This window comes from Cebus imitator, unplaced genomic scaffold (assembly GCF_001604975.1).
Source record: "Cebus imitator isolate Cc_AM_T3 unplaced genomic scaffold, Cebus_imitator-1.0 Scaffold479, whole genome shotgun sequence".
In the NCBI taxonomy this organism is placed as follows: Eukaryota; Metazoa; Chordata; class Mammalia; order Primates; family Cebidae; genus Cebus; species Cebus imitator.
Window position 1 is genome coordinate 962,500 of NW_016107794.1, and position 13,955 is coordinate 976,454.

General features: G+C 35.7%; 1 protein-coding gene across 1 annotated transcript in view; it reads left to right on the forward strand.

Moving 5' to 3' along the window:
- ATP2B1 (ATPase plasma membrane Ca2+ transporting 1) overlaps positions 1 to 13,955 on the forward strand; it is a 118,629-nt gene that overhangs the window by 63,372 nt on the left and 41,302 nt on the right. Inside the window, exons 3-6 of the mRNA XM_037732924.1 lie at positions 1,490 to 1,687; positions 8,695 to 8,949; positions 9,039 to 9,164; positions 12,415 to 12,564. Coding sequence (XP_037588852.1) covers positions 1,490 to 1,687; positions 8,695 to 8,949; positions 9,039 to 9,164; positions 12,415 to 12,564 — 729 coding nt within the window. The remainder of the gene's footprint in view (positions 1 to 1,489; positions 1,688 to 8,694; positions 8,950 to 9,038; positions 9,165 to 12,414; positions 12,565 to 13,955) is intronic.

The window sequence follows — 13,955 nt, forward strand, 5'->3', positions numbered from 1 at the left end:
GGAAACAGAATCTCATTCTATCCCCCAAGCTGGAGTGCAGTGGCATGATCTCGGCTCACTGCAACCTCTGCCTACCAGGTTGAAGCAATTCTCATGTCTTGGCCTCCTGAGTAGCTGAGATCACAGGCGCCCACCACCACACCTGGCTAATTTTTTGTATTTTTAGTAGAGACGGGATTTTGCCATGTTGGCCAGGCTGATCTTGAACTCCTGACATAGGTGATCCTCCCGCCTCCGCCTCCCAAAGTGCCGGGATTATAAGTGTGAGCCACTGTGCCCAGCTTCTCTAGCATTCTTAAATAGACTAAGGAAAAATGTCATTTGTCACCACTGTCTGTACTGTTATGCCCCGACAATAATGTACATGTGTACCCACTTTGCATTAACTAATTGGGATATATCTGGATTCGATAGAATCAACAAAGTTAAAGACTTACTTCGTAGAATGGAGGAATGGCAAATGGATGTTAATCCCACTAGCTGTCTCTTAACCTCTTCATATCTTTCTAATTCCATACTCCAGACAAATGTTGCATCCTACAGTGTTCCTTTTACCTTAAGTGACAATAGATACAGTCAATAGCACCACCTAGCACTTTTAAGAAAGATCATCCTAAGTGTCCTGTTTTATGACTTGCAAATCTTCTATCAGTCTAACAGAGGCATTTCAGTAGAGAAGCTTTTAGAGCTTGTGATAGATTAACTTTTCACTGTTATTTCAGTGAATGAGAGTAAAAATCGGACTTTCACAGTTGTCCAGGGTGCAATAACTAAATCGAATTTACATACATATATATATCTTTATATATAAACTTCCCAATTTTAGAGGGGGGAAATATCCTAAAGTCAGGGAAATGTTTGAAAACCATCAAACTGTCATAACAGTTGGATTGCTAACATTTACAAGATGGTATAAGATAATACAATCAGAAATAAGCATTTTCTGGCTGGGCATGGTGGCTCATGCCTATAATCCCAGCACTTTGGGGGGCTGAGGCAGCTGGATCACCTGAAGTCGGGAGTGCGAGACCAGCCTGGTGAAATCCTGTCTCTACTAAAAATACAAAAATTAGCTGGACATGATGGCATGCACCTCTAGTCCTAGCTACTCAAGAAGCTGAGGTATGAGAATGGCTTGAACCTGGGAGGTAGAGGTTGCTGTAAGCTGAGATTGCACCACACTGCACACCAGCCTGGGTGACAGAGCAAGACTCTGTTTCAAAAAAACAAACAAAATAAAAAACAAAAATAAGCAGTTGGGGGAGTGAAAATTCTTAATCTAGTCCTGACTTATGTTCTTAAAGCGTTCTTTTCAAGACCTACACGTGTTTGTCAGTGCTTCAAATTCTGTGCACTTAAAGCATGAGAATAAACGTTTTGGTAGGGTCTTAGGAATTACAATCTAGAGTGGTGAGTTAGGGTGTTTTGGATAAAAATAGATTAATTTGTAAGAAGTAAAACTTCACTGAAATGTGTTTCTTTTTATTAGGTTTAAGTGGAAACCCTGCAGATTTAGAAAGAAGAGAAGCAGTGTTTGGAAAGAATTTTATACCTCCTAAAAAGCCAAAAACCTTTCTTCAATTAGTATGGGAAGCATTACAAGATGTCACTTTAATTATATTAGAAATTGCAGCCATAGTATCATTGGGCCTTTCTTTTTATCAGCCTCCAGAAGGGGATAATGCACGTAAGTAAATGGGGGTGGGGCAGGGTGGGGAAGACATGTCTGATGCTAGTTCAGCTAATTCATTTAGTTAATGCATAATAATAATAGCTGGCTAGCATTTATTGATGTTTGCTATGTTCTAGGCACTGTTCTAAGTATTTTAAGTACATTATCTCAGATAATTTTCACAGTAACCCTATGAATTAGATTGTGTCACCTCCCTTTTACATTGAGGCACAGAGGTTAAATAACCTATCCAGTATATGCTGACTATGTGTCTGATGCAGACCTATGCCATGTATATGACATGGTCTTTGCTATCACAGTTTTTCAGTTTTTTAGAATACTATACTATGAAACAATTTCAGTTTTTAAGTTTTGGTTTATTCAGAAAATGTCATTATGAAAATGAAATTCTGTTCTCTTCCCAAATTCATTATTTTTCAAGATCTTAAAATGTTTTGCTATATATACCATTTGGGTAATTTCCTTGTCATTATAGAAAATTTCCTGCCATTATACTATGGGTTGAACATCCCTAATATGAAAATCCAAAATGCTTTGAAATTCAAAATTTTTGAGTGCCTGCATGATGCTACAAGTGGAAAAATTCCACATATAAGTAGTTACCACAAATTTTGTCTCATATACAAGATTATTTTTTAAATATTATATGAAATTACCTTTAGGCTATGTGTATATGGTATATATGAAACATAAATTCATATTTAGACTTGGGTTTCATCCCCAAGATATTTCATTTTATATATATGCAGATATTCTCAAATCTGAAAAAAATTAAAACATTTTTGGTTCCAAGCATTTCAGATAAGGAATACTCAACCTATCCAGAGTTTCCTGACCAACAGAAATAGATTTATAGAGTGGTTGATTTGCTTTAACTTGTAGCTACAAATGTTTTTTTCTCCCATTTTCTCTTTTAAGTTTCTTCTTCTGCCTTTTAAAAAATTTATTTAAAATTAATAGTTCTGCTGGTAGATTCTTTAACTGGTAGGAAATCTAGCATATGTTTTGGTTTCTATATAATAGTAGCTATAATACAAAATAAACCAATAGTATTTTACATGTCAAAAGGTTAATTCACCAAAATATTTTTGTTTGTGAAAGCTTCATTTCTGTAACTTTCGAGTTGTGAAGAGATATTTGCTAACTCTAAAAGTTGGGTAAGGTGATTATGTTAGTCCCTTTGCATTGCTGTGTAAGAATACAGGCTGGGCGCGGCGGCTCCCACCTGTTATTACAGCACTTTGCGGGGCTGAGGTGGGTGGATCATGAGGTCAAGAGATCAAGATCACCCTGGCCAACATGGTGAAACCCTGTTTCTACTAAAAATACAAAAATTGGCTGGGCCTGGTGGCACGCACCTGTAGTCCTAGCTACTCAGGAGGCTGAGGCAGGAGAATCGCTTGAACCTGGGAGGCAGAGGTTTCAGTGAGCTGAGATCACACCACTGCATTCCATCCTGGCGACAGAGCAAGATTCCATCTCAAAAAAAAAAAAAAAAAAAAGATACCTGAGACTGGCTAACTTACAAGAAAAGATTCTGCAGGCTGTACAGGGGCCAGACTTTTTAAAGAACCAGCTCTTATGTGAACTCCTCACCATGGGGAGGGCACCAAGCCATTCATGGGGGATCCACCCCCATGTTCCAAACACCTCCCACTAGGCCCTGCTTTCAACACTAGGGATCATATTTCAGCATGAGATGTGGAGGGGACAAACATCCAAACTCTATCAATAATCATGTAATTATTTAAAAGATGGACTTGGGCTCATGTAAGGACTGTATTCTTTTTCTTTAAAGAAATTTGGACACAGCATAAACCAGTTTATCCAAGACTAGTGTATATCATGGTTTCTCACCAGCAGCATGACTGCCATTTTGAGCAACAAAATTCTTTGTCATCATATTCATCGTCACCCCACCCCCCGTGAGGCAACCAAAAACATCTCCAGACTTTGTCGTGTGTCCCATAGTGGGCAAAGTTGCCTCTGGTTGAAAATCACTATAAAGGATTTAAACAATATTTTTTTCAGTGTTGAGATAAATTACTTTTGAAACATAATTTATTAAATAAGTAGTATGGATTTTACTGTTTAAAAAAATAAGGGGTGAGTGAAGACAGTCCAGAAGAAATAACATTCACTGGAAATCCCACTTCTTAGAGATTCCTGCTATACCCTTTTATCCTTTAAGATTTTTAAGTATGTTTCATGTGTCTATGAGCACTCATATGTAAATGTATGATGGTGTGTAGATGTATGTGATTATCTGAAAAGAGTGGTTCTATCATCTTAACATACAGCTGAATTTTTTCAGTTTTCCACCTACCTAGCTGTCACTATAGAATATTGGGAATTAGTTTTCTGGAATTGAGTTAGCAGATTATTAAAAGATTTTTACTTGGAACATTTTAATTTTCTTAGAAAACAAAAGAAAAATATTTTTAAGAAGTGGAGTTTATTACCAGCAAGTTCTGGGACAAAGCTTTTTGGAATTCAAACTGCTTCCTTTGTGAAATGTAGTGACAAGTCCTTTGCTAAATTTGTTAAAGGAGATACAGGTATTAAAATCCAACTGAGAAGACAATCTAGAGCTGTCAGTGTTCTAAGGCCCTTTTAAGAGTCAGAGTTCACCAGAAGTTCTTAATGAAACATATAAAGATTTTTTCTCCATAGTGAAAAGTTATTTAGTATTCACTTATACATGTACACAAACACACACACACACATACATACATACATAATACATACACACATATTTATATATATAGAGAGAGAGAGAGACAGAGTCTCACTCTGTCACCCAGGCTGAAGTGCAGTGGCACTATCTCGGCTCGTTGTAACCTCCATCTCCCAGGTTCAAGCAGTTTTGCTGCCTCAGCCTCCTTAGTAGCTGGGACTACAGGCATGCACCACCATGCCTGGCTAATTTTTGTATTTTTCATAGAGACAGGGTTTCACCGTGTTGGCCAGTCTGGTCTCAAATTCCTGACCTCAGGTGATCTGCCCACCTCAGCCTCCCAAAGTGCTCGGATTACAGGCGTGAGCCATCGTACCCAGGCTTGCATTTTAAAAAATCATTTGTTAATACACTACATGTATCTTTTTGTTATGTTCTATCTCAACACTGAGGTATGGTAACTTGCTTAAAAGGAATCTGTAAATCTGCAGGCATAGAAATCTGATCAAAATTTCTTACTAATATTATTTGATGTGAACATATATGCTATAGCCCAAACCATAAATAAGTCTTTAGTTACTGATATCTGCATAACAGAGATTCTCAAACTTTCTGGTATCAAAACCTCTTTAAGCTCTTGGAGTAATGAGAGCTCCAAAGAGGTTTTGATTATATGACTTTTTTCCCATAAATGTTTATTATATTTTAAATTAAAATGGAAAAATTTTTTAATATTTATCAATGTGTTCTCACCACAAAAGTAACTATATGAGGTGATGGATATGTTAACTGATTGTGGTAATTTTTTCACAGTGTATACCTATATCAAAATACTTTGTTGTATACCCTAAATGTATGCAGTTTCATCAGTCATACTGCAGTAAAGGTGGACAAAATATATATCAATGCATTTTAAGATAATAATCTATTCATATTCACATAGATAGCATTTTGATGAAAACTGTTCCCCCCAATAATGAAATTTTAAGTGAAATAATGTAGAGTGGTGTCATACCTCTTTAATGCCCAGCTTAATTGAAGGCAGCAGGGTTCTCATATCTGCTTGTGTATTTAATATGTCACATTATCACATGTGATGTAATATTTAGAAAATTCTGTTATTCATTAATGAAATATGAGGCCAATAATTATGTCTTCAAATTATGAAAATAGGAATCCCCCTCAGGTTTCACAATAGCACTTTGAAAACTACTTCTCTATACTATTAATGTACACACTTGATACATCACCCAAGAAATAGCTCAACTAGGAGGTTTTAAAATGGAATATTTGGCTTGCGGTAGAGTACTGACTGAATTTAGATTGTGTATGTCTCTCAGTTGAATATATTTACATCTTTGATAATACAGATTTTTATTATATTTTAGCTTGGACTTTACTGAAAATGTTTAAATCTTTATATATTTATACATATATAACTGTAAGCTATAGTCATTTTGTAACTTTGATCATTTTTCCCCCATAACTCCTCTAAAAATTTGTAATCATTGTCAATAGGAAAGGATTTATATTTTTTACTATTTCAAGACTATTTTGGGCTTGTCTGTATGATGTAGAATAGAACTGTGTATGATATATGTCATTAATTTGTTTCAAGTTCTCTTTTGAAATAGTAGTTTAGTGATGAATAAAAATGTCAGATTTAGAGCTGAAAATTGTGTAATTGTCTATAATTTTTTTCCCCTCCTTAACCTCTGTTGCATTGGTCTTTAAACTTTTTTGGTTATTTATGCTTTCAGGAAAAAAAGTGCATGTAATTCCAAATGATGCATTTATTAATTATATTTATAACTATATATAATTTGTATATTTTAAGCTTATATAAAAAATAGAAGTTGAAAGTAAAAGACAAAGCTGGACACAGTGGCCCACACCTATTATCCCAGTACTTTGAGAGGCTGAGGTGGGAGGATCACTTAAAGCCAGGAGTTCAAGGCCAGCCTGGGCAACATGGCAAGATGCCATCTCTATAAAAAAAATTTTAAACGAGCTGGCATGGTAACATTCACCTTATGGTCTAAGCTACTTGGGAAGCTGAGGTGGGAGGATTGCTTGAGGCTGGGCGGTTGAGGGTTGAGGCTGCAGTGAGCCACATTGGCACCACAGCACTCCACCCTGAGCAACAGAGACTCTGTCTCAAAAAATAAATAAATAAATAAAATTTAACATTTGCTTTTTTCTTGTAGCCATAAAACATTATTGTTAACCTGATATAGGTCTAAGTTTGATTAATTTCAGAACTTGGTTTTAATGTCTCATAGCTGAAAAGAAACACACATTATATAAATCCAAGTGGGAAAATTGTAGTTATTAAATCATACTCATTTTCATGATCCCTACCCATCAGTTATGCAAAGGAATTTGTTGAAATATGACTGGTAAATTTCATTGTCTGATGTCAATCTGTTGTTTTTGCAAGCTGTTATAAAGTATTGCATTTTTTGTGTCATAAATGACATCAAAACCCAGTGAAATGCTTCACTTGGATAATATGTTAGCTGTGTTTCCAAGTTGGTGAAAGTGGTCAGCATGGTGTTTCAACTGTCATCTGATCCTGAGTCTAAACTTGCTCTCATTCAGAGTTAATCTCCTGTCTTCTGGCTAGTGAGGAGAGTCATTCTTACAGCTTTGACTGTTAAACAGCATGTAAATCATAAAATCACTTAACTGGCTATTAAACACAGTGACACATGGTGATTTATTGAGCTTGAAAATAATTAAAATAGAAATTCTGGTATTTGGGTTGGAGTAGGTTCTGTTGGATTATCCTACTTCTTCCTCACATTGATGGTTGAATCCTGCTGGTGGTTCTCAGGATATTTTTTGTTAACTGTTTTTGTAACTGTTATATTTCATTCCCAATTGATCTTAATTCATTGCCTGTCTTCCCTCCCAGATTGCTTTTTAGTCAGCGCCCTCACACCTCAGATTTTTTTTTCTTCAATCTGTGCTGACCATGCTTGAACACGCTTTAATCATTTCTGGTGTCATTTATTTACTCATTTTTTTCTAAATAATCCTCCTGTTTTGTCTGTTTTAAGAGAACCAGTGGCTTTCAGACATTTCACTTCAACTGAAAAAGAAATAACTTCACGTAGCAACCCAGAAGCCCATATTCCTTCCTGTGAATTTATAAGTAATCAACGTTTTAGGAAATAACACTTATCCTTACTATATATCTGTCCTTTCTATTTTGTTTTGTTTCGTTTTTCAGAATGCTGGTCATGAGCCACTGAATTGATTTTGGACTTACAACTAGATTACAGCCTGAAGTCAAAAACCACTGTTCTATTGTTCTTCACCATTATTGACTATACAGTTTTGGATCTGTTCTCCCCACCCCCATCCTTTTCTGATCTCTCTGCTGCCCTAGGGCATTTGTACTGACTTTACACTCTACCTGTATTTTTTTTTCCTTAGATTTATATGGCTGGTTCTCTACCAACATTTGGTTTGTAGCTCAAATGTCATGGATACCTCAGAGGGGCCTTCTCTGCTCACTCAACCTCAATTATCCTTCTGTCTTCATTTAATAGCACTTCACTGTTTAATTTTCTCCACGGCACTTTTTGATAAGTGAAATTAATTATTTGTGTATCATTATCTGAATTCTTCATACACCATCCCCAGTATGAGTATGGATTCCATGAGGAGAGGGAGCTTGTGTGTCTTATTCACTACTGTATTTCTAACTCCTAAAATGGTATCTGTCAGCCAGCATGGGCTCAAATAGTTGGAATAACAAGTAGCACTTTGCTTAACTTTTCATGTTATAAAAGCCAAGCTTTGATCACAGTTCAGTAAAAAATGACATAGTAAATATTCATGTGTTTCACATAATACTATTCACGTATATCTTGTCTGTCATATGTAACAATATCGTTAACCCTTGGTTGAGTGTGAAGAAAGCCTTAGCCAGTTCTACACCTACTTTACAGGTATCCTCACATTTAATCCTCACAATAACTCTGAAATAGGTAGTGGTATCATAATTTGACAGATGAAGAAACCAGGTATCAAAAATAATAACTTCCCTTAGGACTGATATTTTATTTCCTTCAGTGTCCTTACTCTTAACTACCTAGACTTCCTCCATCTCCTGAGATTGAGAATCTCAGAGGCAGAGAACTTAAAAGTGACATAGTAAGAGTTCTTGTGGAATACTTTGAATTTAATAAAGTAGTTATTGCTGTATGTACAATTGATAAACATAATTAACACAAAAATATGATTTAGACTTATATATATGTTGTCATCAATTCAGAATCTTGTTTTGATAAGCATTTTCTTTCTTTCCAAATAGTTTGTGGAGAAGTTTCTGTTGGGGAGGAAGAAGGTGAAGGTGAAACTGGTTGGATTGAAGGAGCTGCAATCCTCTTATCTGTAGTGTGTGTGGTGTTAGTAACAGCTTTCAATGACTGGAGTAAGGAAAAACAGTTTAGAGGTTTGCAGAGCCGAATTGAACAAGAACAGAAGTTCACTGTCATCAGGGGTGGTCAGGTCATTCAGATACCTGTAGCTGACATTACTGTTGGAGATATTGCTCAAGTGAAATATGGTAAGTAAAAAGAGCAATACATCTGACACTAAACATAAAATTACTGTAATCCTGTTTATAGTTTAGTATATCATTGCTTTTTATTTTAGGTGATCTTCTTCCAGCTGACGGCATACTTATTCAAGGCAACGATCTTAAAATTGATGAAAGCTCTTTGACTGGTGAATCAGATCATGTTAAAAAGTCTTTAGATAAGGATCCCTTACTTCTATCAGGTACAAATTTCTTTTATATCTTTGAACACTTTCCTCTTCCACAACTGTGTACCATTGCCAGCAAGCACCATTTTCCTAAAAGTCAATAATATAAAGAGGAATCTGTATTTTATGTTACCTTCTACTGTTGTAATCATTGGTGACTTTTTTTTTTTTTTTTTGTAAACTGACAAAAACATTAGAAATCTTTGAATGCAGAGCTGTATTTTACAAATGAGAGAGCGGAGTCCAACAAATCAAGAGATTTGAGATTCAGTGTTCGTGCTAGTATAATGATAAAACCGAAATAGAGGCCTAATGATATCTATTGAGTTGGTCTGTTATTTTGTATCATGACTATTCTTAATGCCTACTGAAGTATAAAGGAATGATTTTATGTTTAAAGCAAATTAATGAATTCTCTGTGATCTACAAAGGACAGGTTATTTTTTCTTAAGAACTAGTAAAATCCTTAAAGTTTACCTAATCCAACTCCTTCATCTAACTGCTAAAGAATTAGTTTGAGACCTAAACTATCTAGTATTATATGACTAACCAACAATAGATCTAACAGTCATACCTCCATCTAGTCAGAATTGAATTTGCACATGCTTAGAATATGTTCTGGGATCGAAGAAGGGAAGGATACGTGAGGATACTGTTTGAAATGGAGATGACTACATGGGAGGCTCTTGTAATAACCTGATTGTGATAGCCTGGAGTAAGCTGAAGTAAGTAGATATGAAATGGAAAGGATGGAGAGAAAAATTACAAGTTTTCTTCCAAAACTGCATGAGAGGAAACCACAGTATCACAAATTCCCCCAAAATCATGTTCTTTTAACTGTTAGGTTCTAAGGTTCCTATTCTTAATTTCCCAGTATTCTTTATGGAATTTATGAAATTGCCTATCAGAACTGTACTTGTTAGATTGAATTTATACTAGAGTTTTGGGAAAGTTAAATGTAGCCTGTGTTCTATCATTATCAGATGTTGATAGATTGCCAACATTTCATACATTGTCATACGATTGCTGCTGAAACCAGAGTCAAACCTGTGATATTGCAAGGGTCAATTAAGCTAGAATCACAACTTTAGAGCAAAACTTGTTTAACCATAACTTTTTAAGATTTATATACGTGCGCCAAAAGAAGCTTATTGTAAAGAACCATACACATTTATACTGGCCAGAAAATCTTACTGCAAAAAATCAGAGTAATTACATTTATAAACACCATTAGAAATAGGATAAAAATTCCAATTGTAATATAGACTTAGGTTTCATCAAAAAAATTTTGAGATGCATATACCTTCAGTATCCTGTGCCACTTAGAACATTCACACTCTGAACATTCACACTCTGTTTGGATTTTTCTTTGTATTGGTGTGCTTGTAATCCATACCAAATAGCCAGAAAGATCTTGGATTTATAAGTATAATGTATTTAAGTATAATGTGTTAACTCATTCTACTTCCCTTACCATGTTTCTAAGAAACTGTAGTTAATGTTAACCAAATAAAATCTATAATTTTTCCAAAAGAGAGGGAAGCTATCTAATCGTACTTACCATCACAGGTTAACGAGACCACAATGTATAACAAACTAAGATAGTCTCCTGTTTGCTATGTATACTGCATGGACTTTTATGTACATCTCACTTGTTTACATAGTGCTTAGCTCTTCAGGTTGATTTTCTTTAACTGGACTTTGGTCCTTTTCTGTTTTAACAGAGATGACTGGTAAGCTTTATGTAGACTCAGGTTCCTAACACACCAAGTATACGAGGAGAACTCTATATAAATTTTCCACATTTAAGAAAAGGCTGAAATAACTTTGTAGAGTCCCTTATCGCAGTATGGGTGGGAAAGTTTTTCTGCATTTATTTCCCCATTCCAAAAATGTAGTAAAAAACATGACATGCATTTATTTTTAAATGTACTCTCATGATGCCATCTCTGACTGCTGTTCTTGGCTTCTTAAGTTTAGATTTTTAAAAGCAGTATTCTGGTGGGGATGTGACCAAGACTAAAAACTGTTTACTTTGCCTGAGCACATTCACTGCCGACATCTGATTACCTGTGGTAAGGCAAAATAGAACCTAAAAAATCAGAGTCTGGAGAAAACCAGAATTGTTAAAAGAAATAAATTGTCTGTTATACATAGTATAACAGTAAATACAGTACTCAGTAAATACTGTTTCACTATCTTGAATTATATTTCTTGTTTTCCCTGCACTTTAATGGCAAAGCTAATAACTAGTGTCCCTCATACTTTAGGTTACAATTAATAATAATGAGCATTCATTGAACCCCCACAAATTCCAGGCAGTGTGCTAAATTCTTTACATTTATAGGCTTATATGAGAAATGTAAATCTCATTATATTTCTATGAAGTGTACAGACAGGGAACTGAGTTGTTACAATTTACTCAATATTACATGGTAAGCAAGTAGTAGATTGAGCTTCGAACTTGGATATGATTGATTAGAGTTAAAACCTTAAGCAAAAGAATTTAAGTTTTATTTAATGTCTTACTAAATTTATCTTATTAGTCCAGACATGGTGGTTCATGTATGTAATCCCCCCACTTTGGGTGGCCAAGACGGAGGATTGCTTGAGCCCAGGAGTTTGAGACCAGCCTGAGCAACATAGTGAGACCTTATCTCTACCAAAAAAAAATTTTTTTTAATTAGCAGAGTGGAACAGGCACAGTGGCTCACACCTGTAATCCCAGCATTTTGGGAGGCCAAGGTGCATGGATCACGAGGTCAAGAGATCTACATCGCCCTGGCCAACATGGTGAAACTCCTTCTTTACTAAAAATACAAAAACTAGCTGAACGTGTTGGTTTGCGCCTGTAGTTCCAGCTACTCGGGAGGCTGAGGCAGGAGAATCGCTTGAACCTGGGAGGCGGAGGTTGCATTGAGCTGAGATCGCACCACTGCATTCCAGCCTGGCAACAGAGCAGGAGTCCATCTCAAAAAATAAATAAATAATTAAAGGCAGAGTGTAGTGGTGTGTACCTGTGGTCACAGCTACTCAGGAGGGTGACAAAGGAGATTACTTTAGCCTAGGAGATCCAGGCTATAGCAAGCCATATTCACACCATTGCACTCCAGCCTGAGTGACAGACCAAAACCCTATCTTTAAAAAAAAAAATTATTGTCTTAAATGTTGAGGATGTTAAAAACAATAATTACTGAAGTTTGAAATTTGGTGGTAGCAGGGAAATCTATTAGAATTTTTAAAAACAAACTGTTTTTGGTTATAGGTACTCATGTAATGGAAGGCTCTGGAAGAATGGTGGTTACAGCTGTAGGTGTAAATTCTCAAACTGGAATTATCTTTACCTTACTTGGAGCTGGAGGTGAAGAGGAAGAGAAGAAAGATGAGAAGAAAAAGGAGAAGAAAAGTAAGAATAATAATTTTCTATAATTGGTGTTTGGAAATATGGCAAATAATTTATAAGAATTAGTACCTTCTTTTTCAAGAGATTCTGATATGAAAAATTCTATAAAAAGTTAAAAGATTTTTCTTTTAGATTTAATAGCCCATTAAGGGCCTTTAGAAAATGCATCAGTCCCCTTTACCATGGCCAGAGAAGTGCAGCATCTACTTGAATCCTTCCACTGGCATTTGTCCGTTTATTCTCTAGGTGTAGAATCTCCCGTCATCTGATCAGCAAAGTGAATTGAACTCTCACTTCCTATTTGCTAATTTTTTCTGTTCCTTCAGCAGTAGCTTTATCAGCCACATTATATCTTAGTTTCAATGAGCTTTTAATCTTCAACTATTCACATTTTCAATCTATACTTAATGTGCTTGGTTTTTGAACACAAGACTAGGACTTTGTTTTGACACCTTACATTTCTCTTTTTATATTCAGCCCATCATTAGATATCAAAATCTTTTTAAAATTTTGCTGTTATATCTACTGTCTCTCCAAATGTTCTGTTAACAGCAAACATGATAATCATACCATTTATCCACAAGGATCTTACAAGAAACTGTTATATGCAAGAGACATCTCAGAATCTCCTAGTTAGGGGCACACCTACTTTTAAAAAGCCTTCTCCACCCTGCTTCTGAGTATCTGCTGTACCATCCTTCCCTCCCACTCAGGATCACCCCTCTTTACCCTTTAGGCTGACAACCTTTTTACTGTGGTTTAGCCACTTAGATTTATTTAATGTTATTTAGGATAGTAAAACCATATTGTTTCTTACATGAATATTTTGAAACATTCTAAAATAACTGCCTTGCTAAAATCTTAGATTGCTGTAACTACAGCAGTGTTTTTAATATTTGAGTGGTTTGTATTGTTTTTTGAGTTTTACTGTTAGCAATAAGGTCTCTATTTGAAACAAAAATGTATGTGAAAAGTTCTGCAGGCAGATGCAGGTGGCAAGCTCCACATTCTAGGTTTTTTTCTGTGCCCTCCTTGAAGCTCTCAGTGTGCTTCCGTGTTGTTTTTTAAGGCTGAATAGAATGCAGTTTTGAGACCAGCACAGTAATGAGTCCATTTATTGAGTGTTTTGCGTGTGCTACCTCACTAATCCTCATAACTGTACAAAGTAAAGACTATTATTATTTTTTATTCATGAGTAAACTGAGCTTATGAAGATTATGTAATTTGCTCCAGATCAGAGTACTAGTAAGTGGCAGGTCACACCATCTGGATCAAGAGTCTACCTTTCTATACTGTGCTGCATCCCAATACACAGGAGATGAAAGTCATTGGACACTGAAGGGCAGTTTGCATCATCACTTTATTCCACAGTATCTTTTCTAGTAAGCGCCTTTTCTCCCTGA